The sequence below is a fragment of the Parasteatoda tepidariorum genome, chromosome 3, assembly GCF_043381705.1.
Source record: "Parasteatoda tepidariorum isolate YZ-2023 chromosome 3, CAS_Ptep_4.0, whole genome shotgun sequence".
Taxonomy (NCBI): domain Eukaryota; kingdom Metazoa; phylum Arthropoda; class Arachnida; order Araneae; family Theridiidae; genus Parasteatoda; species Parasteatoda tepidariorum.
The window spans coordinates 57097926-57124621 of NC_092206.1; the positions used below are offsets into that span (position 1 = coordinate 57097926).

Consider the following 26696-nt stretch of genomic DNA (forward strand, 5'->3'; position numbering starts at 1 on the left):
AATGCCAAATGAAAGAAATTTCAGCAGAAACAAATCACACTCTCCTGAACATAAAAATTTGTAAGGTTATACCTTCCCAGACCAATTCAGGAAATCACCATCTCCCGAATAAAGGACTAAATAACAAATCCTAATTACAAAAGATGTATAAAAATTAATAACCTTTTTAATATCGGGAGAACAGTAAACAGGAAATATCTTAAAATTAACTTCGTGTAAACGGAAATTAAATGCCAAAAGTTAAGCGGGAAAGTATGTTAAAGTAATTCTCAAAATAGGCGGAAACAGAAATATCCCTTGCATTCAATAATAACGTGATCATAGCATGGGAAAGCATCCTAAACCGGGCAGAAATAAGTCGATAAGGACTTCACTTAATTAAAAAAGAAGGCGGAAAAGAAAAGAGAGGATATGGATAATAAGTTTAATTGTTTCGACATGAAAACAAAAGTAGAAATAAGCTAATTAATAAAGGAAATAAATGACAGGAATAAAATAATTGTCATAATCACCTTATGACCAAGCAAAATGTTCTTGCTCTTCTAGCTCTTTGTTCAGTGTTTAATATCGCCTAAATGTGTATGTAGGTTACGATCAAGCTAGATCACTCCATTATAACATCGTTTTTTGTCATACATTCAAAGTAAGCATTTTCAAAAATATAATTGTATAATAATTTAATGTTTGAAAGTATCATGTCTTTATATTTGGCCCTAATATCCATGTAAGTTACATATATTTTGTACAAACTGTGTTAAAGAAACACTAAACTGTAGCGCTATTCCAGATTGAAATTCGAATTTCGTACATAGCGAAATCGTTATGAATTTTTCTTATTTCTATGATTTTTTTTTTAAATTCAGCATGTTGAGCTCTTATGATGCTTGTCTGTTTCCTCATAGTTGGTAACGTTTTGCCAATAATTGCTCTTAATCAAATTCTAATTTATCGCCCCCTAAACTGATTGTGCAAATGCTTTGTGTAAAAATTAACTATTTTAATGTGACTGCGATTTTATTTTACTTTATTTTCATTTAATTTCATTTATTTATTTTTTGCATAGAGTGCCAAATTTTCTTTCTGTCACGTTTGTACTATCTTGATTCCTAAATTAGAAAATAAAAACGATAAGTTAGATAAGTTAGAAAATAAAAACTTTTTCTTTGTTCCCTGATTCTCTCAATTCTTGGTCTTTTTTTTTCCTGCCCATAATATATTTATTCTTAATAATCGAAAAGACTTACAGTAATAACAAATTCATACCTCCTTTTCTAGAAAAATATAAATTGCAATAAAATAAAAATTTACATTTTTTATTACATATTATATCAATTCTAAATTCCTCTTAATTGGGTTTTCAATCAAGTTAAGTTATTTAAAACATTATCTCCTTATGAATTAATTCATAAGAGCTAAACAGTTTAATATATCTTCGGCAATGGAGTTTCTCAGAGAATCTGAAAATCAGCGTTTATTCTGATAATTTTAAATTAATTAGGATTTAATGTATGGAAATTATCGTTCCTGACTTATACCCATTTACGCATAAAAACCACTTTAACTTCCAATTTTGTGCACTTGATTTAATCTTTATTGAATTTAGCATACATTTAGCATACTTCATCCGTCTACCTGTCAAACAGCATTATGCTTTACCATAGTTTTTATACATGAAAACTGTTAAACCTTCTGAACTATGAGTTCTATTGGCTTTGTTTTGGTCTCAACGTAAAAAATACATTAGAAACAATAATACATTTGGTCGGATAGTTTCATCATACTCCCAAATAGACATTATTACAATTTTGCATGCATAAAACCTTAACAACTTAAAAACTATTTGTCTTGAAATTGGTTTCAGTAAATTTAGTGTTTCTAAGCTTAAAAAAAAGAAGAAAAAGTTGGTGCTAAAAAAATATTGACCTAAGAAACCAACATGGCTGCATAGAAATGACGCCGCCGTGACAGTTTCCTCCCTGCACAACACACTCACTCTCAGTTGACTTTTCTAGCTCTATTAAGAACCATTCTCACTTCTTCTGATTTCTCAGTATGCATGCATCTTCTACCGCATGCGCAAATCGCATTCTCGTACTATCGCATGTTCGAATTACACGCATTGAGTATTTTCCCAAACTATACGGATGGTTGACCGTGTAAAGCTAAGCGCAAATGGCACTAAGGATTAAAATTCGTCGTAAGATTTCCGGGTTACTACTTCCAATTGATTTTTGCGCATAAGCTTGAAAAACCGTCCCATCCAATATTATTATACTAGTATTGTTTTTAATAAAACGCATTCTTTCAGTCTAACTTTCAGTGAAACAAACAACAAATGAAGACTCCTCAACCTTGATGCTACCCAAAAAATAACAAAAGGTGCTATTTCAGACAAATATAGCCAAATGAAGGATAGCACTCAAAACATGGCTAACCTTAGATTTTATTTCTTACTTACTTACTTATCCTCTACGTCATGCCTTTGGGCACTTAAGGCCTCAAGCATATCCCTCGAACGCCTCCTGTCTCTAGCAATAGATCTTGCTTCCTCCCAGCCAGATATTCTACATTCTTTTAATTCGCCCAAAAACATGTGCTGGATGGTAAGTCCGGGTCTTCCTCTTGTTCTTTTACCATCAGGGGCCAATGTAAGCGCAACAGATGTAATTTTTTCTTTGGGCATTCTAAGGATATATCCGAGCCAGCTCTGCCATCTTCGTTTTTTAATTTCATCTTCTATTGTTTTTATTTTAGCTTTCTTTAATAGATTTTGACTTGATACTTTGTAAGGCCAGAAAATTTTAAAAATAAATCTTAAACATTTGTTTTGAAAGGTTTCTAATTTTTGTATTTCGATCTTAGTCTGTTTCCAGGTTTTTGCGCCATATAATAGTACTGCTCTAACAATAGCTTTGTAAACAACTATTTTTGTCTTTATTTCAATATTTGACTCTCTCCAAAATTTATGTAATCCTTTAAAGCATGTTATTGCTTTGATTATTCCCTGTCTAATATCTTCTCTACTTCCACCTTTTTTTATCTACAATAGAACCTAAATAGCTAAATGACTGAATGTCATCTATTTCGTGATTTTCGATTTTAATTTTGTCATTTTTCTTTTGATTTATTCTCATTACTTTAGTTTTCTTCTTGTTTATGAATAAACCTACGCTATTTGAATATTTGTTGAATTTGTCTGTTTTAAGCTGAAGGTCTGTACATTTGGATGAAATAAGTACCATGTCATCAGCAAAATCAAGGTCTTCTAAAGTAGTTGTGAAATTCCACCTTAGATTTTATTTCCGCTGTGATATTAATTATAATCCTATCCGAGACCCTGTTTATAGAAAAATGGGCCATTCTCCGTGGATGCGATTTTTTCCCCATGCCAACAGGAACATTATTGGCGAGTTTTTCGAAGGGAGATATTTTCCATCAATTCAGTTTTCACTCGCTTGGGAAAAAAATCACGTCCAATGAGAATTGGCGAGCAGAATGGGCTACAGGTGGCGTAGAACAGAGGTTTCTACCTATGGCAACATTTCGCATGCCTTCATCATTAGCGTGTGGAGAGTCATGGAAGAAGGAAGTATTTCAGTTTCTGTCTTGATTTTCAAATAGATTAAAATCCTCTAAGTTAGGAAACTATATGGAACTGAAAACTACAGTAAACATAGTTCTAAGGGAAACCGTCATGAAAATTTAAAAAAATATCTTTAATAGTTAAATACGAAAAATATTAAGGAAAGGAAAAATATCGTAGTATATTCCTATACAACTGAAAAGAGGAGAAGGAAAGGCCAAAGGCATAGAAATGGTCTTCTCCCCACTCCCCAGATGGCGTATTCGAGCATTGCGATCACCTATGGTCTTCAAGGAGCATTCAAACTGCATACAATGGCCCTAGACGCACGTGCGAATGTTTAAAAACCAGCAGAAGCTTTCTCACTCAATATGGTTGGTTACCTCCGATCAACGTCGAAGTATTAGATATCTGAACAGTGGGAAATAAGAAGAATCTGAATAGTGCGTTTTTTACGGAAAAATATGTTTCACAAATCAGGTTCTCATATTTCACCGACGGTGATCAGAGGTGTGGTAACCGCATTTTGCGAAAATACTCCTTACATGCAAGATAATCTGCTTGCACATGTGCGAATCGCATTGACTTACAATCGAATATGCGCATCACCTGCAGTGAGATGCAGATGCGTATCACATGCATCATACCAAGGGAATGCTTACAACGCATGCGAAAAATTGAGGGTCATTCACACTGAATGAGATGGCCACAGACTTGCGCATGAATATTTAGAAACTGTATGTAGGATAAACTGCTAGTGCTTGCGCGAATTACAGTTGCTCCCATAGCGTCCCAATGACCTGCTAAAAACATTACTTGCAATCAAGGAACATTCTCACCGAATGCAGCTGCCGGGTTGCCGCACCTCCGATCACCATCGAGGAAATATGAGAACCTACTGATTAGTTAGTTTTACGCAGAGAAATATATTTCTAATGAGAACCTAACTAATTAGGTTCTCATATTTCCTCGACGGTGATCGGAGGTGGAGCAACCGTATTTGACGATAATACTTCTCCAAGTTCTCGTTCGTATCTCTATTCACAAATATACAAGATGAAAGATTAAAAATTTTATGTACAAAACGAACGATTTTGTACCTCATATTATTTATACATCTTACATTACTATACAGACAAGTAAGGTACCGTTTCCTATGTATTTCATCTAATTTAATCGAGTGAGACAAAGGCGAATCATAAGGACTGATATTTCAAAAGTATAAATGAATTTTTTTTTGTATGAAATTTACTATTTTTGAATTGCACGTATTATGAAGAAAACCTTCATATTTTCTAAACTATTCTATCCACTCAAATTTTATCTCATTCAATTCTGTAGAAAAACTTTCATCGAAAAATGTTCTCACATGTTCAGATAGCCCCAAGATAGCAATGTAAAAACTATACTAAATCATGTAAAAAACAGTAATTATTATGCATGAATTCGCTTGCCACTTCTAAACTGTTCGTTCTATTGACTTGTTTATTCAATTCAGCGTAAAAAAATCATAGGGAACGATTTTTTATTTCTTTCGATAGCAATATCAGATTCGTAAATACAGGGGTGGCGAACCTTTATACACCAACGTGCCATTTTTTCTAAAAAATTGTTTAATGAAATCACAGACGTGCCGTCAAATAATTTTGACTTCATGATTATTGGGAAAATAATAATACTAAATACTATCAACTTAAAACTCTTTATTTACATTGAAAAGAAAATACATTTTGCAATGTCTCAGTTATACGCGTAATTCAACTTAAAGTAGTATCAGTGTTACTGTTATTGCGACTAAATGTTATTGCGCACAACAAGTGTTACTGTTATTGTGCAGTGACTTCTGTTATTGCAGATTAAATAACAAATAACTTATAGGTTGTAAGATATTATTTTAAGCAGGACTGTTGATTTTTTTGCTAGTTATTCATTGTTAGCTTGTTTTTTATGGTTATTAATTGTTTTTTTTAGCATTAATTGTTAATTTTTTTATTAATAATTGTTTATTATTTTTTTTTGTGAATTTTAATTTAATTGTTACATATGCTTCATAGTGTGTGACATTTGTGTAATAACAATTCATAGTGCAATAACAATTGTGATCGGTGGCGTGCCAAAAATATTGTGTAGCGTGCCATTGGTTCGCCATCCCTGCGTAAATACATGATTTAAGTACAAATACAAATTTGAACTTTTTCGTACCTGAAATCCTTATAATTTCCAAACTATTTGTACGATCATCTCGGGTTTGGTCTCTTTCAATTCAGGGGGGGGGAATATAACATTAGAAAAAAAATGCCTCAATTGTCCGTTCAGACAAAAATTCAATTCTCACCCTAAAATCACCCTATTTCCTTCAAAAAAAGGGAAAGCCTACAATGAGAGTTGGGTTAATTTAAAGGTATTATTTATATAATAGTATTTTTTTAAAAAATATCTTGGGTATTATCTTTTATAAAGAAACACTTTTATTTTTTTTTTGTGCTCTAATTACTGGACTATTGAATCAGAGCGAAGAAAATGTATATGTTACATTCAGAAACAAGTTCCTGAGTGAAAAGAAATAACGGGCGAAATCAATGCTCTAGGAGGACCATATCTGATTTTTAAAAAAACAGGAGCAAATGTAATATGGAAAAGAAGCTATTAATCTTGACCTTTTTCTTTCTCTTTTTTTTATATAACGGTAGGTGAAATTTGCAACACATCACTAGAAATGAATTTTCTGAACAAGAATTACAACAAATTACTTTCAAAATTCTGTAATTAAAACTTTTTTAGTAGATATTACTAAAATTAATATAATGTCATACATGTTAATCTGCTCTAAAATCTTTATGGGAAATATTATGAGAAGAAAATCAATATATTTTTTTAGACGTAAAGACATATTAATTTTTAGTTATAAAGGCTACTTTCCAATGAAATTTATAGACAGAAAGTCGTCGGTTTTTCCCCCTCTTTGTTATTACTAGTTTTATAATTTTTGTGTGTGTTTTGTTTCAAACAGTATATTAATTTTGGAACATTTTTATTCACAAAACCTTTTTATTCTCTAAAAATAAGGGTGTAACCACAGAGTTGAAACTTTACTCATATTAACTTACCTTTTTTTTCTTCTTCTTATTTTTCCATTCTTTTTGGATTCACAAAAATTCTTAAAAGAAAGAGCTAAATTTACAAATTAAAAAATGAAATTTGAATATTTAAGCATTCATGCTGATAATATTCTCAGAATTTGTTTACTTCAGCTTCTCCCGCCAATCATTTGCAAGTACAATCCAGAGTTTATGTATATATAATTAAAAATAATTTTTGCGCTAATGCGCTTTTTGATTTATGCTGCCTACTTTTAGAAAAGGGAAAAAATCAATGGAATGGATATAAAATGTAATAAAAAACATTATGTACTCAAAAACAAGAATGAATAAAAACTCAATTTGAATAAAAAATCTAATTTACTGGCAACGTAGAGTTTTGAAAAGAAGAAAGAAATCAGTCAATGAAATAACAAAGCGAAGATTTTTTTAATAAAAATTGACTCAGCGAATCACAGACGTACTTTATTTATTTACAGTTTAAGTGTTGTATTGTTATTTCTAATACCACTTGCCAAATACCAGCAAGCCTGCTTGGTGAAACCAAACGAATTTAAGGCAGAAGGTTTGCTTCTTGTTTCTTGTTTTCCCATGGCGCCATCTGTGGCCAATAATTCGACTTTCACACATTCAAGTCACAGCTCGTTTATAGGGTAGACACGTTCATACATCCATTCATTCATTCACAGATCGTAATTTTTACCTGAACCGGAGAACGATCAATCTCCAATTCAGTACAACCAGAGGTATTGATTTGTTATGGGAACATGGAAGACTTTGTGACCCAACAAAGTTAACGGGTATCAGTCACCATTTACTATACGGGGAATGGGGAGGATCGAACTCACGAACCCTTCAAGGACATGGGCCCAATGCCTTACCAGCTGTTTAAATTAAGTGTTTAAAGGAAAAATGGGGGTAAGGTTAATCAAACTTTGAATTTTTGGAAATTAAAAAGTTATCGACGAGTGTCCCAAGGAACACAGGGCACGGAAAATTGATGATGGTACCCAGTGGATAAAAGGAATAAAGGTTGTTGTCAATTCTCTATTCAATGCAAAATTAACTTTACTTTAAAAAAAAATAATTCAAAAATAATTTTAGTTTTCAATATGACTTTTAATAAAATAAGAAAGTTTTCTAATTTAAATAGAACTGAAAATGGAAGCCAAAATTCTAACCATCTCTTGAATGTCTTGCTAAAAAATTTCACTAAAAAATTTTTTACTGTTGTGTAGTCTTTCGACTCGAAATAAGCATAAGTTTTATTCACTCATTCATCCCACGTCCCCCCCCCCAAAAAAAAAATTCTATTTAAGCTTATTTTGTGCCAATTCAGCAACATTTTTTTTTAATAAATTTGCTCCCTCTCTCCTCTCTTTTGTATTATAGAAATTAATTCATTTCTTACAATACTAAATTCGTTAAGTATTTTCTGTTGAATCCTGGAAAAGTTTAGGTCTGAATCCCTGAATTACAGTTTCTTTAATTTTAATAAATATTTTCGATTTAATGAATTTAAAATATTCTTTCTACGGATGGTGTTTTCTACACTAGGGAGCGCTGCAAGCTCGGGACTGCCTAANTTTGAGGAACAGTAAAATATGCAAAGAAACTAAAGTAGGATTAGAATTTGAGATAAAAACGATTGTTATATTTATCTCTCATCTCTTTAACTCATTCGACAACTTTACAATAAGGTAAGACATTGATTTTCTCGATATTTTTTATGATTTTAAAAATATATGCCTAATAATAAATGAGTAATGTTTAAAATAAGAATTAAATAAAAAAAAAATTTAAAAAAAAAGGAATAAAAAAGCTTGTTTAATTGCTGTTAAAACTTTTTATAAGAATTTGTATGAAAAATACTTTTTAATTTTGTTATAAATTAGAACTACTGAATTTCAATTGCGAGCGGTATAAACAAAGCCGAAAGGAGCAAGTGAGCAAGGCGGGGCCATTAACTTATTTAATTCCTCCTTTTTTTTAAAGTATTGTTTGGTTTAAAAACATATTTACAGGTTATTTTGTTACTTTTTATTAATCATATATTCTTAGGGTAACCCGTATTTTCCAGGGAGGAGATATTTATGGTTGATCAGTAGAAATTTATGGTTCAGAAAACCATCCAACAACAAGCCAATATTCTCAAAAAATGAATGCAAGAGAAAAACAGGCGGAGGAGTGCCCTTGGAAAATGACCATGAGCTCAAATTTTGTGTCAATTGAGTCTGTGTGTCAAACGCACTCTTAAAATAATGTGAATATACTGATACAAATCTCAGTATTTTAAGTAAAACATACTTCTATTTCGACTCAAAATGTAATTTAAATTTTAGTTTTTCAACCAAATTTCGGCTGATTTTTTGAGAAATTAGGACTATTTAGAAACAGGACCAAAAGGTTAATTCCAAAGATAATTATACCTAAATATTAATAAATTTTGATTTTAGAACAAGAAACATTTACAATTTTACAATATTTTGCTTATTTTGTTGTTTGATATAAATTTAAAATAATTATTAAAAGACTTTTCTGGAAACAAAAGTAAGACTTTATATCTCTAAAAATATTTGCTAAAAGCAGGCTCGATAACTTCTAAACTCATCTGATTTATCCTTATCCATTATTGTTGTATTTGGCGTTGCACGTAGATGTTTAATTGTTTATTTTATTACATATAGTTTTATATACTAGTATTAGTCTGACTAGAGAAGATGTAATCTTTTCCAAACGTTATTTGATAGGAATAATCATTTAATATTTTGGTATTACTGTCCGGTTTTTTTAAATGTGTTTTGTACTTTTATGCGAGGTAATTTTTAGTTTATTTCAAGTGTTTTTTCTTTCTTTTTTTAAAGATAGTATATTTCTTAAACAATTTATTACTAGTACGCTTGTCACTTCGTCATGAAAACTGTCATCAGGAACAATTTCAATTACACCTAGTGAATAAAGTAAGAATAAGGAATAAAAGAATACCAATCAGTGAATTGGTGAATTAATAAAAAGTCAACAATAAACACTAGTGAATTCGTTAAAGAGCGAATCATTGCAGGGCATTTTAGTGAATAGTCGGAAAAATAATAATGCGAAAAATTTTCGTTTTTAAAATGTTTCTTAACAAAATGGCGACACATTGAATGCAAATCAATAAAATTGAATATCGAAAATGAAACATCTAAAAATCTAACTGAAAGTCCCTAAAACTCTAAAACCACTAAAACTCTAACTGAAACCACTAAAAAGAGTCTATAAAATTGTTTGGCGACTGCTAAAGAACGAAAAAAAAAAAGATTTCAATGTTTATGCTAGAGTGCCTGTATTGAAAAGAGTGATGACAATACCCAAGAGCGCATGCGCCGCCGTCNATATATTTGTCGAATGCTTGAAGTGATATTAACATCAATTAAACAAACAGTCTTTATTTTTTAACTTTCAATGCATTAATTGTAATTTATGTTGTTAGCATGTTTCCCAAATCAACATTTAGGATTGATATAGATTTTAGAATTAACTGACAGTAAAATTGCAATTTAAAATAGATTAAATAAGATTTTTTTTTTCAAAAAAGAAGATTTTTTTCTAAAATTGTGTTATGGCCGCCGTTTTTAATAGCACTCGGGGCTCAACAACGTCTTCCGCTGGCAAAAGCAGAATTTTTCTATTAGGGAAAAAAAATGTTATTTAAAATTTGAACTTTTTTTTTCAAAATAAAACAATTTGTTATAGATCGAAAGATTTTTGCGGTCTTTTTCAGGTAGATGCTTGTCCCGAGATTAAGTGTGTGAAAATCGTAGTGGTGATAACAGTTCCAAAGTTGCTGTAGTTTGATTCTTATTGGTTCTCTTTAGTTATAAGCATTTGACATTTAACTTTCAATGTTTTAGTGTAATAAAACCTTTAATCTCAAAAGGGCAAATTACTCCAAACTTTAGATCCTGGAAAAATTCAACCTTTAATTTTTTTAAACAATTTCATTTTAGAAAAATTAGATTTCTATTTCGCAAAAGAAGTGGATGAAATGCGTCTTAAGTTTTTCTTATTTTTCTTCATAGATTTTACTTCAGTTTGGCAACCGAAATTTCCGGTCTTTCTTCATGATCCGCTTTTAACCGCGGTAGGCAGATTTTCTCTCTCATTTATTACTACAGTGTCAAGAAATACTAAATCAAGATGGTAAATATGACAATCTGTTTTAATCATTAATTATATCTTGTATAAGATAAATTTAAATTAGAAAATGGTATGATATTTCTGTGTTTTATATCATTTTGCCAAAATTGTTCTTGTCAAATTCTTATTCGCCATATTACTTAAGTAAATTGACCTGGTTATGTAATTGTTGTCGTGTTGTAATAAATAATCAATTCTTCTAATTTGTGTCGTTATATATTTCAAAGAGTGTTAATATTTACTTTATATAAGTTATAAAAATATGAATTCCTTCCTCTCGCCGATACGTACGTGGCATATTTTTAATATGGGCCATTGTTTTGTTGGTCAATGACACTACAAACTAAATACTTATGTCACGTAATTGCTCTATGAATTTTAATTAACAATATAATTCTTTAACATTCTGAGATGTTAACCTTTTGTTTTAAAAACAAATTTTGTTAATTGATGTGGCATAGATAATAACCCACATCTCAATGAAAATTTTAAAATTCCAATATCGAGGTTTATTATTATCACTGCTGCTTTGTGTTGCTCTCTGGAATAGTCTACTTTCTGTTTTGTGACAATGCTTCAATTGGGTATAATATATTTAATATATTTATTCTGCTTAACAGTAAAGTGAGACCTACATATTTTTAATATTAATGATGTTTTACCTTTATGTACTTGAACTTTTTGAGAAAGTACTTAATGAGTAATTTTATCTGTACTAGCAGGTGTCTCTATTATGAATGGTACCTCCTTTAAAGTTCACAAGCTTTCTCTCTTTATCATATTACGTCAAGCTTAGCTTTCATTTCAGCATTTTAAATTTCATAACTGGATGGGGTGTTAAAAGATAAACTTGACAAGTGGCATATGTTTGTCTTAAATATAAATATTCTAATGTAGCAGCTGACAATATAAAATATTTAATCAAACATTGTTTTTTGTCTGTCTTATGAAACTTTTCTGTTTTTTTAAAAATGCAAGTAATAAATTACAAATAATGTACTCAATATAGTTTGGAATAGTTTTTATTTATATCAGTAATGTTTAAAATAATTCCTAACTTTAAAATCTGAATTGAGTATTAGTATTCCTAAAAATCAGCAAATAATGTGAAACAGGTTAACATGAGAGGTAAAAGGTAGACTGAGATATAATTGGTTTTTATTGCATTGAAATACAAATGACTCTTTTTGGAAGAGAAATGAAAACAAGTTATTTTTTTGGATTTTGGTTACTTATCTATTATAAATATATTTAAATTGACATATTGTGTCAAAATATTTTAATTATAATATTTAAGTTACTAATTTAATTAGATTTTTGCTGCTTTGACATTTATTAATTTTGTTTTCTTTAAATTCAGGTCCTAGCTTTGATATTTAAAACATTATTTCTTACTGTTTTCAGTCTTAGTTTTTAATGTTTTGGAAAGATTATTTTAATTGTATAGTTTTTTTCCCAGAATTTTTTGACTTATTAACATTTAAGGCACGTTTGTAGAGAAGTTAAAATATCTCCCAGGCCACTGTAATGAGGATTAAAATCAGACTCAATTCCATCAATTAATCATTCTCATTTGTTTTTTAAATTAATTTATTCTTTAAAAATGTAACTTGTTTGGTTAAGAAAAGTTAATTTGTAGGCTATTGTCAAGAAAGATTTTGGTATCAATGACCTATAAGTTTCTGATTAACAACATAAGACAGTACCCGTTTGACAGTAAGACATTTTTTTTTTGCAAGCTTTGAAGAATTTAGGCTTCTTAGCCATTGTATTTGGCACTAACAGGCACTGAATTTAAAACATCCCTTTATCATGTTTGATTTATCAATGTAAAATTTGAAAGATAAATTGTATCATTTACTCTCACTGCTATTGTTGAAAATATGCAGCATATTTTGTAAATTATTATAAATATTTTACTTGCCTAAAATTTCTGATCTTTTTCTATTTAGGTAAATTTTACTGTAGACGAAATTCGTGGTCTCATGGACCGGAAGAAGAACATCCGGAACATGTCAGTCATTGCTCACGTAGATCATGGTAAATCAACTTTAACAGACTCTTTAGTTGCCAAGGCTGGTATTATTGCTGGTGCCAAGGCTGGTGAAACAAGATTTACAGACACTCGTAAAGATGAACAAGAACGATGTATTACCATTAAATCTACGTAAGTTTTTAATGTTTATGTATTCAGCATGTTTTAACTTGTCAGCTTGTCTTAATTTCAGATTTAAAAGAAAAACTAAGGGATTAAGTTATAAGGACAAACTAATTCATAATAACAAATTCAGAGTTATCCAATATTTCAATATTGAATTTTAGTTTCATTGTCTAAAGTTTACTAGCTAAAAAATATTCCTTATAAATTTTTAATTAAAGCTTAAGTTTTTATCGTGCTGTTTGAAGATCTGTTCATTGAATTATGTTGGCTTATGCTTTTGGGAGTATATCTGATGAGTGCAGAGAAAGTGACGTGACAACCTTTTCCTGCATCTGGAATTGAAATTGTTACTACACAGCAATAAGTAACCACTCTAATGTTAAGAGCGATACCAGTAGTCATTGTTTTTCTCGATAAGCTTACAACCTCAATATCATTTTTTATGTCTGGACCTAAAACATCAAACTTGGAGCATACATTGTTTAACAAACTCCCCATCTTGAGAGATTTATTATTTTTAGCAATATCGTATGCTACAATGTAACTTGCAGGCATAGCTGCAAAGCATAGCCGCTTCTTGGACACTGTTTATCTTGATGGAACTTTGTTGGCCTGATAATTCTTAAAAAATACTTCTTGCATTTTGTCTTTCACATTCAGGCGTTGCTTCATAGTTGGCATTCTTGTGCTTGGCTATAAAATGTCTATTAATGTTGTATTTAAAAACTGCTACAGCTTCATTGCAGATAAGACATACTGGTTTATCTTTTACAATTGTGAAGAAAAATTTCCAAATCCATTCGTCATTGAACACACGGCATTCTGAATCAACTTTGCGTTTTTTTGTAACTCTTTTATACATTTAATAATTCACCATTATGTACAGTATCATGTGTGCAATCTTTCCATATGCAATGTTAGAACTCGTGTTGGAAAAAATCTGCGGCTCCTCTAGAAAGACAAACGCTCGTTTGGACCGATCTGCGACTATTCTATAAAGAACTTCTGCCAGTTTTCTTGTAGTTCTTTCTTGAGTTGAGTAATATTATCAAATTAGTATATGCAATGATAACAGTGTTTTTCATCATAGAAAAAAAATGGGTGAGAATTTCTCACCCTTTCTCAGAAACAGGATGAGATTTCTAAAAATTAAAAAAACACAAACTCTTGGAAAAAAAATCATATTTTTAATTAAAACACATTTTTAATGTCTTCTATTTTTTAAAGCATTGAATATTTTTGCTGCATCATCATAGAAGATTTTGCCTTTACAAGATATTTTTCCATCTTACATTAGTGCATAAAAAATTTGAACGTCTTACATGAAGAAACCTTACGGTAAACACGGTTGCGGAGAAATGTGTTCTGAAAGGGGTTGTGTTCTGTTGTTGGAAAAGGTTCTGAACAATACTGGTAAATAGGGAAGCTAGATAACGAGGCAGATGTTGAAAATAATGAAAGATCAAGGAAGAAAAGTGAAACGGATTTTATTCTAAATGGCGTAATTCGAAGCCTTTTCCAAAATGCGAGAAATTCGCGAATTTTGAAATTAATTTATAGAATGCGCGAATTTCTCGCGGTAATNATCAAACTTTTATAATTAGGTCATTCAATACTTCATAATTGTAATTTTTCATTTCTCCCCCCCCCCTTCTCGAAACTCCAAAATGTCGGTAGTAAGTCCGTAAAAGTTTCAGGGGATTTTTTGGGGTCCCACAAACACCCCTGGAGTACTTATGTATTTTTTATGGATCTTTAATTCTTTTAGTAAAAGAATGTCTCTCTTTCAGTGGCATATCATTATATTTCAAGTTAGATGAGAAAGATTCTTTATTTATTAAAGATGACCAACAGAAAGAAAAAGATGAAAATGGTTTTTTGATTAATCTGATAGATTCTCCTGGTCACGTTGATTTTTCATCTGAAGTTACTGCTGCCTTGAGAGTTACTGATGGTGCTCTTGTGGTTGTTGATTGTGTTAGTGGTAAGATTCCTCACTTCATTCTTTGCTTTATGTCATTATTGTAATAATAATTAGCCTTATGTTTGTGGCTAATAAAAATTTACTTTGTATAAATTTAGCTAATCAAATTTTAGGTTGTGTTGGGAAAAATTTACTAAGCTTGTTTTTTTTTTCGTATCTCTAAAATCATATTGAAATTTCTGTTATAAGTACTAATTAAAAATAGTAAGTAAGCCCTTTTTTATGGTTTCTTCTTAGTAACCTTGTTCTTGTTTATCTATATTGAAAATTTAAATATTCAGACTTATAATAAATCTGAAGAATTTCTAATATGGATTTAATTTCTGTTCTATAATCTGAAGAATTTCTAGTATAGATTTACTTTCTGTATTATTTTATTGGAAGAATAAGCTATAAGTGATTTATCTGAGTAACAACAATCAGCCAAGTTAACCAATATTTTGTTGCTAGCATAGTCAGAATGCTAGTATTGTGTCTATTTAGAGTTTTAGTATTTCTTAAACTTTGTATTGTCTATCTAGGTGTAAGTGTACAAACTGAAACTGTCCTTAGACAAGCAATTGCTGAACGTATTAAGCCAGTATTGTTCATGAATAAAATGGATTTAGCTCTCTTAACTTTGCAATTGGAACCTGAAGACATGTATCAAGCTTTTGCTAGAATTGTTGAAAATGTTAACGTTATAATTGCCACTTATTCTGATGAAACTGGACCTATGGGCAATATCAATGTAAGTCCAAAAAAAGTTTATTTTTTCTTCTGATGTAAAAAGATAATCTCAGTATTATAGTTTCCTTATTTACATTGTATTTTTCTTTTTAACAGCTGGATCCATCTAAAGGAAATGTTGGTTTTGGGTCTGGTCTTCATGGTTGGGCTTTTACCCTAAAACAGATTGCTGAAAAGTATGCTGAAAAATTTAAAATAGATGTTGAGAAATTAATGAACAGGCTTTGGGGTGAAAATTTCTACAATGCAACTACCAGAAAGTGGGCTAAGAAAGCTGGTGAAGGATACACTAGGTCTTTTGTCAAATTTGTTTTAGATCCTATCTACCAGGTGAATGTTCTATAACTTTATTTGAAGTTCTCTAAGTATTGAAAAGAGCAAGGTGCTTTTAGTTTATAAAAATGTTTTAAAAAAATTTATAAAAATGTCCGAAGATAAATGGTATTTTTATCCAGTAAGTTTAATGCAATATTAGTTTAAAAATTGATGAATAAAATCAGTTTAAATTTTAATCTCCATTTAAAACTAACTTGAAATAATGACAAACAAGCATATTTAATATTAGCATAAGACTATTATATTAAATTACATCTTAGTAAGGGAATTCGTGAATTCGTTTTATTACTGTAAATAAAAATTCTAGTAAATGAAAATTCATGCCTTTTTCTTAAACTAATGATTCAAATGCTTTTTATAATTAATTTAAATATTCTCTTCTAAGGTAGATTGCTTTTGCTTATATCTGTTTTTTACAATTTGTTTCAGTATTTCGATGTCCAAGTTAATTAAATTTATGTGAAGGGACAGTTTTTGTAATAAGGGTGAAGAAAAATGTATTTTACTAAGTCAGGTATTTTAAAAAAAATGAACAAACCAAAATGTCCTAAAAATGAATAAAATGTTTGAGGTACACTGTATTGAGTTCCAAAAATAATTGTACTTGAATTAGAGTTTAAGTACTAAATTTAAATTATCTAACATTCTGAAGTTTTTGTCAATGCAATATTGCAGGTATTCAATGCTATCATGAATTACAAAACAGAAGAAATAGCCACATTGTTAGAAAAGATCAATGTTGTACTGAAAGGAGATGATAAGGATAAGGATGGCAAAAACTTGTTGAAGGTTGTTATGAGAACTTGGTTGCCTGCTGGAGATGCTCTTCTTCAGATGATAGCCATTCACCTTCCATCACCTGTCACTGCTCAGAAATACAGAATGGAGCTTCTGTATGAAGGACCTCATGATGATGAGGCAGCTGTTGGTATGGCTTTTTAAAAAAATTGATTTTGAAATTTATAAGATCGAGTAATTATTAATTCTTCGTTTTTGCATCAAAATTTAAATATCCTATCATATTGCACATTTTTTTTTGAAACAAGTAATGAAGGGCAATTAAAAAAAGTCATCTATTTATTTGAATATTTTAATCTTTAATAGATAAGTATTTCAATGTTTCTTGATAGATAAGTATTTTAATGTATCTTTACTGAAAGCTGTGTATTCCTTAGATCAAGCGATCAGTTCCAGGTTGTTTGTTTTTTTAAATAAAATAAAATCTAAGGTCAGCGCAACAGCCCCTTGCAGGCCTTGGCTGCCTCAACAGCTGGCAAATGCCAGAGCCTCCTATCCTTGACAATTTCTAATCTTTCGGGGTTTTCAGGTCATTTTCAATGTCATTAAGCCACCTGGTGCGGAATCTGCCAATGGGGCATGGCCCCTGGGGGGGGGTGTTCTTAAAGGTGTCGATTCTCATGGCGCTATTTTCAGGGATGCTCCATAGATGGCCTGGCCATCTCAGCCGCCAAAGATTGCTCTGAGGATCTTTCTTTCGAAGGTTTCCAGTGTCTGCTGTCAATGTCCTCTGTCCAAAAAACACTTGTTAGCCATTTTAACTCAATTGTTGATTTCTGCTCTAAGTATGTTTTAATTGTTAACAGTACCAAGGTATTTGAATTCATTAACCCTTACAAAGGTATAACCATTAATACATAAAGGGGCACTTTAATTTACAGTTGAGGAGGAAAGTTCCATGAATTTCTTCGTAAATAGACACGAGGCCCATTTGTGGCAGCAACTTCGAGAGCTCGAAAAGCCTAATTGACAGCCCTTTCCAGTGTTTTCATTACAGAAAGAAAGTGGGTGAGAATTTCTCACCCTTTCCCAAAAGCTGGGTGAGATTTCAAAAAGTTAGGTGAGATTTCTAAAAATGAAAAAAAAACATGAATAGACTTGGAAAAATATTTCTTTAATTATAAATTTTTAACATCTTCTAATTTTTAAAGCATTGAATATTTTTGCTGCATCATCGCATGGAAAATGTTCTATATCTACTTTTTCATCAGCTATTCTCATTAGGTTGCTCAAATGTGCTTATCAGTCAATCTGTTAAAATATTTTGTCTTAATTCAGTTCAGGGTGCTAAATGACCTTACAACAGATGCTGAAGTATTCAGAATCACTGAGTAAATTTGTAGCGTTGTGCACACACTTTCCTATCCTCTTCACCTGCCAGTATAGGCTTTTCAATTATTTCTACTATATAGAATAGTGAAGTTATTTCTATGTTCATACTTCATGCTAGTATTTAATCTGTATCCGTTGCATATTGTTTTGTTTTGACCGTTTCTACCGACATTTGTTTCATTTTCATTTGTCCATTACGGACTAGAAACCTTACCTACGGTTAACACGTGGTTGCAGAAAAATGTGTTCTGAAAGCAGGGATGAGATTTTTCCGCTTTTTAGCAGATTTCCGTTTTTTTCACTTGTATCTCTTAACTTTCAGCTTTTTTTATCAAAAATTCAGATTTTCTAAAAATTTAATTTTTTTAATAAGTATTCCGCTTTTTCAGAAAATTCGCCGATTTTCAAAGAGAAGCAGAAAATTTGAACTACATAGCTACCAATCCTTTCTCATTTTTACTTATTTTACCTATTTTCTCCCCTTTTACACGCAGCAGATAAGATTTTCCGAATTTTTTTTCCCGCCCTTCAGATAGATCCGATTTTCGTAGTTCAAACGACGCTGGCTTCTGACAAGCCTTTTTAGAGGTCCCAAGCCTGGCATCTGCTAATATCTCGATTCTTATTCACACGATTTTAATATCAAACATAGCTTTTCAAATTTGCGTGTTGCGATTCTTATTCACGCGATTTGAATATTGTACGTTGCGATTCTTATTTACGAGATTTAAAAATCCGATATTGTGATTCGTATTTATGTCTTTTTGAAAACCTATGTAGCGATTCATATTCACGCAAGTTTAAAATTCAATGTGTAGATTTGCTCATGCGGTTTATAATATCAAACATTAATTTTCGTATTTATACTTGATTTTAAAGCAAGGCATTGGGATTCGCATTCACGCATTCTAAAAGTTATGCATCATAATGCTTATTTATGCAATCTAAAAATTACGCATCATGATTCGTATTTATGCGATCTAAAAATTATGAATCGTGATTTGTATTTACGCGTTTAAAAAATTCGATATCCCAGATTGTATTTTCTCATTTTCAAAATCGTATATCCAGTTTCATATTCATGTGATTTCAAAATCCATAATTGTTATTCATATTCACGCAATTTTAAGATAAACTATCTCGATTCTTGTAAGAAGAAAATTTTTTTTTAATTAGTTACTATAAAGGTGACTGTTTTTCTAACGACGATTATTAGTATATGTAAGTGTTACAACATCACAGAAACTGGAAGAGAATATATTCAAAACTTACATTCTGTGCTTGCAAAGAAGAAAATTAGGATTTGTCACAAGATGTTTGAAGTTGGACTAACGACTAAATATAGCAAACAAAAGCAATACTTAAAAAGGGATTTAATTAAAAAAAACAATTTGGGGGAAAAAGATCATCATCAAAATTTTATTGATAATTAGTGTTATTTATGCTATAAAATGCAGAATTCTTATCAAATAAAAAACAATTATCTAAACAGTTGCTGATTGTCATGTAATTTTTCAAACTAAAATAGCAATTTTTGTATGTTAAGGAGTTACTATATATTTCTACTTCACTGTTATTGATATGTTTCAGAGGGCTGTAGTTAGATTAGACTATAATATGAACATAATGATTCGGTCCATTGTTAAAGTTTTTCTTCTCCAATAAACAGTACAGAACCCGTTATCCGGAAATCAGAAAACCAAAAAACCGGAACAAAATTCGATAAATTTTCTCGCCTTTTTAAAAAAAATTTTTTTTTTTCCTCATAAGTTTTTACGATTTTTCTTTCTTTTTTTAAAGACCTTACCATCATTTTGGAAATAATCATTAGTGTATTACTTTATCGTTTTTTCTTATTTTTAAGATTATTTCCAAATTTTTTTTTAGTTGGATTTAACAATAAAAAAAACGTCTTTTTGTAGCGATTCAGAAAACCGGAAAAGTCAGTTATCCGGAATAGCGATGGTCCCGACCGTTCCGGATAATCGGTTCCCTACTGTAATTTAAAAAGTAATATTACTGACATATTTGCTATAAATCACATAACATTATTTATTAAAAGTAATGAAATATTAATGTATATTCTCAGTAGTTTTAATTTGCTAAACCAGGTAGTTTTTCAAGTAATAATTGTCTCTTATGTGAACTGAGGGAAAATATAATTTCCAGCTTTGTTTTTTCAGTTGGTAATTTTTTTCTCACTAAATGTTAATTATCAATATAATCGTTTTTATAATAATAGATTAGTACACAATTGTATGTCAACACATTATTTATTACCTTAAACTGTCTGGAATTTATTATTAAAGGGTTGCGNACTAGAAACCTTTCCCCACGGTTAACACGTGGTTGCAGAAAAATGTGTTCTGAAAGGAGTTCGGGGGGGGGGCATTGTGTTCTGCTGTTCACACTGGTTCTTAACAATACTGGTAAATAGGAAAGCTAGATAACAAGGATCGATGTTGAAAATAATGAAAAATCAAGGAAGAAAAGTGAAACAAATTTCATTTAAAATAACAGAAGACTAAATTTTTTCCAAAATTAACGAGATTCGCTCATTTTGAAATTCATTAATAGAGTGCACGAACTTCTCCCGTTAGTAATTTTTTAATGCGAAAAAAGGAAAAATATGCTAGATTCTCGCTCTGTAGTGAAAGCACTGCCTTTCTGACCTTCCAATTATATCAATGTCATCAGCGTAGGCCGCAACTTTGAGACCTATTCCAGAGTGGCTCTTCCGTCCAGTCCACTATATGATACACTTCTCCAAAGCAATGGAGCTTTAATATCTGTAGAATTAAAATTTGAGATTTCTATATTCTAGTGCAGTAAATTTAATCAAATTAAAAAATATCTATTTCCTTTTTTAATGTATTTCTCATTCCTTATCAAATGAAACTTATGTCACTTGCTTAATAATATTTATAATTTCTTTTCTTCAGCTATCAAGGGTTGTGATCCCAATGGTCCTCTTATGATGTATATATCTAAGATGGTACCAACATCTGATAAGGGTAGATTTTATGCTTTTGGACGTGTGTTTTCTGGAACAGCTAATTCTGGTCAAAAAGTAAGGATTATGGGACCAAATTACATTCCTGGCAAAAAAGAGGACTTGGCTGAAAAGAACATTCAGAGGTAAAAAAAAAAGACAGTGTATTATTTTGCCTATTTTTTAAGCATTAGAAATACTTATTTACATTTTAAACATATTTTCTGAGTTTAAAAATCTATTTGTTTGAAAGTTGTAAAAAATTTCATAAAACAGAGGTGATAGTGTTGTGGATATACCGCTAAATTCCGTGTTTTTTGTGTAGTCTGTCCTGGTCAAAACCTAAAAGCAGGGCACGGCACATTAATAGACTTGTAATCCGGTGAGTTTCGGAATCTAAATTTTTTGTTGGGCGAATTATGGTCATTTTGATTACTTGGAACTGTGTTGGAATCTGTTAATATTGCGATTCTTCATGAGATTAAATATCAAGCAACGAATTTCATCTATACCTCATTTAAAAGTTGCAATTTGCATTCACAATATTTAAAATTCATACGGCACTTTAAGTATTGGCATAATTTTAAAATCAATTTTACACATTGTATTCTCTCACTTGGAAAAATCCAGTATTGTGATTCGCATTCACACCATTTTTTAAAAATCCATTGTTGCTGCTTTTGTAATATTAAACATTGGCTTTTGTATCTGGATTTAAAATTTATGTATTGCGATTCGTATATCCCTATTTACGTAGTATAAAATTGAATATCAGGATTTGTGTTTTATAAAATCCAATAACACCAGAAGAACAAAGAACTTTTTGGTTCAACAAATGCTGAATGCCTCTTCACAGCTTTTTTAGTAGAATCAGTGGAAAACTTGAAAAAGATTCCCATTTCAGATATAGCAAAAAGAATTGGTTGTGGCAGAACTAAGATCTCTGCTATAGTAAATGAGATAACCAATGAACTGCAGAAATCAATTAAAAAAGGCTGCCTTTTTTATTGCAAATGACTGACTCAAAACTCCATCCATTAGTAGTAAAATTTTTTGATGAATCAATTCAAAGTTGTGTTTCAGCATTTACTATTATTAAAGATGGCTGTACTGGGGTTAATACTGCGAATGGTGTATTAGACAAGTTGCCTGTTCTATGGGCCTTCCCTTTCAGAAATATGTTTCCTTTGGTGCTGGTAATACACCTGTAATGATCAGTGTCAAAATATGGTGCACGAAAGTTTTTGAAAGATGTGCAAAATGAATTGATTATTACTGGATGCCCTTGTCATCTTCTTAGTTTAGCTTCACAGAAATCTATTTCTGAAATTAATTTTCCTCTTGACCAGGCAGTAATTGATTTTTTTTTCCATCTGGAATTTAGTTCTAAGATAAAATTAAAATTCTTTCAACTTTATGATATTGAAATGTGTAAAGTTTTAAAACATGCCCTGTCTCTTGGTCGAATTTTTGATCAGTAGGATCCTTTTCTCAGCTTCTTTCTCAGTGAAGTAAAAAAAAAAGGTTTGCCTAGTAGTCTTAAACAGAATAAAACACCAAAAGTAGCAGGAAAGTCTTTGAATATTAATAAGGCATTTTGCTCTTATGTCTTAATTGCCTCAGCGGACCTTGAAAAATTAAATACACTTTTGCAAACAAGTTCACCTCTAATACATAATCTGAAGCAAATACAGTAGCGAACCATTTATCCAGGATGCTTGGAACCATCGCTATCCGGGATGTCTGAATTTCCCGGTTTTCTGGATCAACCGAAAAGTGTTGTTAATAGATGTTTTATCGAACACGAATTACAAGGAAAATGTGTAACACATTTTAAAGTAAGAGAGAAAAAAGACAAGAAAAACAAGCTTAAAAAATTCTCTTATTTATTTTTTAAAAATGATTACAATTCCTAAATTAACTAATATAAATAAAACCAATGATTAAATGACGCAATACATTTCTTACCCAATTATACCGGGGGGAAATGATAAAATAGAAGGAAAACTTATTAATCTAAATCAAAGCAACGAAAATTATCGAACCCGAAACGATCGTTAAAAAAGGCACCGACATAAATATTAAAGCCTGGAACAAGGCAAGATCAACAGAATTAAAAGAATAAAGAAAAACCTAATAAAATTTATGAATAAAAAGAATTTATAAGAGCAAAATTTATCGTGAAAAAAAATCAAACGTGGAATCAGAAAAACAAAACTGCAATCTGCTTCAAAAAATAATCGTATGTTTAAATTATTTTTATTTATAAAAACACTATTTTTAACGAAAGCAAATGTGATTCCACATCAAGAAAAACCTGAAAATGATACCATAGAATCAGAATTTATTCAAAAGAAAAATATTTATTTTTATTAATCGATGTCAAATAGAAAAATATATTTTTCTCTTTCATCTTCTGTTCAGTGATATGCATGTGCAATGCATTTTCCCCACCCCCTCAAAAATCAGAGAAAATAAAACATTCATCCCTTCCCTGCCTCCTTTCGATCAGCAGATTTTCAAGGTCAGAGAAGAAATGACGTTTCTCTGGGTAAATGGAAATTCTCCCCTTCCTCTACTCAACTTAAAGGATGAGTCAAGTTTCTGCATTTTTTCACAGTTTAAAATGGCGGGAAAACCAAAGAAAAATTTTTCCGGATAAATGGTTCTCTACTGTACCTACAAATCTATTGAAAACCATATATCTTTATTTTATTGATGTTATTAATTGTTTAAAAAATTTGAGTTTATTTAAGTCCCTTTTCAGGATCCTACTGTCCAAAAAGAGATGTTTTTTTTTCCACGCTCATATTATAATGGAATTGTTAAAAAGAAAATAGTTAAAATCCACCTTTTTTATACATTTATTAGTAAATAATACGCAGTTAGAATCTTTTAAATTTTTATAACTAGAGGATGGCAGCCATGCATATGTATGTTTAATTTATAATTCAAAATGTTAAATCAAGAAGCAATTAATTTATAATATAATGCAATGCCAATAAAATTTAAAATTTTTTATGCCAGATAAGCTATGCGAAAGGTAATTTACTATTTTTTATGCATCTACATTTTTTTCCACAGAACTGTACTCATGATGGGACGATACGTAGAACCTATTGAAAATGTACCTTGCGGAAATATCTGTGGTTTAGTAGGTGTTGATCAGTATATTGTAAAGACTGGCACTATTACAACATTTAAAGATGCTCACAACATGAGAGTTATGAAATTCTCAGTCAGTCCTGTTGTCAGAGTTGCTGTAGAACCATTGCATCCATCTGATCTGCCAAAACTTGTTGAAGGTCTAAAACGATTGGCTAAGTCTGATCCTATGGTGCAAGTAAGTAACAGTGGTTTATTCTTTTCACGTTTATATACAAATATTCTGGTACTTACTGTCTAACTGTGTTTTCACTTATAGTCTAGGTGTTTTTTAAATTAGTTTAAATTTTACCCATGTTCAGTGGGAAAGAAGTACTAACTTGATACTTATTTTCAATTTTATTCCAGTGTCACATTGAAGAGTCTGGTGAACACATTGTTGCTGGAGCTGGTGAACTACATTTAGAGATCTGTTTAAAAGATTTAGAAGAAGATCATGCTTGCATTCCACTTAAAAAGACTGACCCAGTGGTATCTTACAGAGAAAGTGTACAGTCAGAATCTGGCATTATGTGCTTATCTAAATCTCCTAATAAGCACAACCGTCTTTTCATGAGAGCATCACCATTGCCTGATGGTCTCCCAGAAGATATCGACAAAGTATGTTAAGCTTTGCTTACCTAAACCAATTTTTTTCAATTCATTCCTCTATGTTAACAGCTGAATTAATGCTTATATATTTCTTTATATTTAGGGCACTGTTAACACCAAGGATGATTTCAAGGCTAGGGCTCGATACCTTGCAGAAAAGTACGAGTGGGATGCAACAGAAGCTAGAAAGATTTGGTGTTTTGGACCTGAAGGCACTGGACCCAACTTGCTAGTAGATGTAACCAAGGGAGTACAATATCTAAATGAAATCAAGGATAGTGTAGTAGCTGGATTCCAATGGGCAACTAAAGAAGTGAGTTTTAAAATATAGTTTTTGTTTCTTTTCATTTGGCAATTTTTGTGACTCAAATTTTTCACCCTTTTTCTTTTAGAGTGTGTTGTGTGAAGAAAATATGCGTGGTGTCAGATTTAATATTTATGATGTTACATTGCATGCTGATGCTATCCACAGAGGCGGTGGTCAGATAATTCCCACAGCTAGACGTTGCTTCTACGCTGCTATGTTAACAGCTGAACCTCGTATGATGGAGCCTGTCTACTTGGTGGAAATTCAAGTAATTCTGTTTGTTACTTTTCTCATTGTTGGGGTAGTCTTATATTACTATTTCTGTTGCGTATGTAACCCGTCAATCTTGTCTTATTAGTGTCCTGAATCTGCCGTTGGTGGTATTTACGGTGTATTGAACAGAAGGAGAGGTCATGTTTTTGAAGAATCCCAAGTTGTAGGCACTCCTATGTTTATTGTAAAAGCTTACCTACCTGTAAATGAATCTTTTGGTAAGTTATATTAATCATATCCATTATATTGTAGCTTTTAATAATTAACATTCATTGTCTAAAATTAGTTCATATCTAATCTTGAATACTTATTGCATAATTAAGGGTTAAAAAAAAGATTCTTTCAAATAGCACTAAGTTATAATCTTCCTGCAAGTTTTATGTTTGAGGTAGACTAAGTTATCTGCTCCTTACATCATAAGCACAAAGCTATTGAAAGAAGCACAAGATAGTGTTGATTAAATGTCCGAAATTAATTTTGAAAGTAGACAAATATTTAATTGTTATGAAAGTTGGTTTAGTGAGGAAAATATATGCCTCAGGGTAAACTTTGAAAGAATGATTAGTAAATTTTTCATCACAATATTGAAAGTTTAATAAGTTTAATTTTAAAGTTTGTAGGTGGGTTTTGAAACAGTATTTTTGAAATTTAAGTGATTCATGAGTATGAAAAAGTTACTGTTATTTTTAGAAATATGAAACTATTTAAAATCTACTTATTAAAAAAAAAATGCCTAGATTCTTCAAATGATTCTTAATTTAAGGCAACACTGCCTTACTGAGGTTTAGATTGGAGTATGCATGGAAAAGTTGATTTCTAACTTTAAACTTGCTTGGTTAATTTGCAAAATATAATAATTACATGTTCTTTTGCAGGATTTACTGCAGATTTGCGCTCTAATACTGGTGGACAAGCATTCCCACAATGTGTATTTGATCACTGGCAGATCCTTCCTGGAGACCCCATGGATGGCAAATCCAGGCCTTACACTGTTGTCATGGAAACAAGAAAGCGTAAAGGATTAAAAGAATCACTACCAGAACTTGACCAATATCTAGATAAATTATAAATGGACTCTTAATTTAAAAAAAAAAACAAAAAAATCTAAACTAGACAGCTGTTATTTGTAAAGATTGGTGAATTGCGAGAAATAAAGTGCTGACTAGAA

The 26696-nt window shown here is 30.9% G+C and overlaps 1 protein-coding gene across 3 annotated transcripts; it reads left to right on the forward strand.

The window, feature by feature from the left end:
* The first annotated feature begins 606 nt into the window (after positions 1 to 606).
* LOC107457378 (eukaryotic translation elongation factor 2) lies at positions 607 to 26696 on the forward strand. Of its 3 annotated transcripts, none has more exons than XM_071178680.1 (14): positions 607 to 643; positions 10743 to 10863; positions 12813 to 13027; positions 14812 to 15005; positions 15527 to 15735; positions 15831 to 16064; positions 16746 to 16998; positions 21143 to 21338; positions 24277 to 24535; positions 24706 to 24957; positions 25052 to 25261; positions 25341 to 25523; positions 25614 to 25746; positions 26404 to 26696. In XM_071178680.1, exons 2-14 carry the CDS (start codon positions 10861 to 10863, stop codon positions 26595 to 26597), a joined length of 2535 nt encoding a protein of 844 aa, XP_071034781.1. In that variant the 5' UTR covers positions 607 to 643; positions 10743 to 10860; the 3' UTR covers positions 26598 to 26696. The 3 variants fall into 3 exon arrangements, with proteins under 3 accessions (XP_071034781.1, XP_015931017.1, XP_042907485.1); XM_016075531.3 differs by lacking the exon at positions 607 to 643 and adding an exon at positions 8285 to 8381; XM_043051551.2 differs by lacking the exon at positions 607 to 643 and having other exon boundaries at positions 10809 to 10930.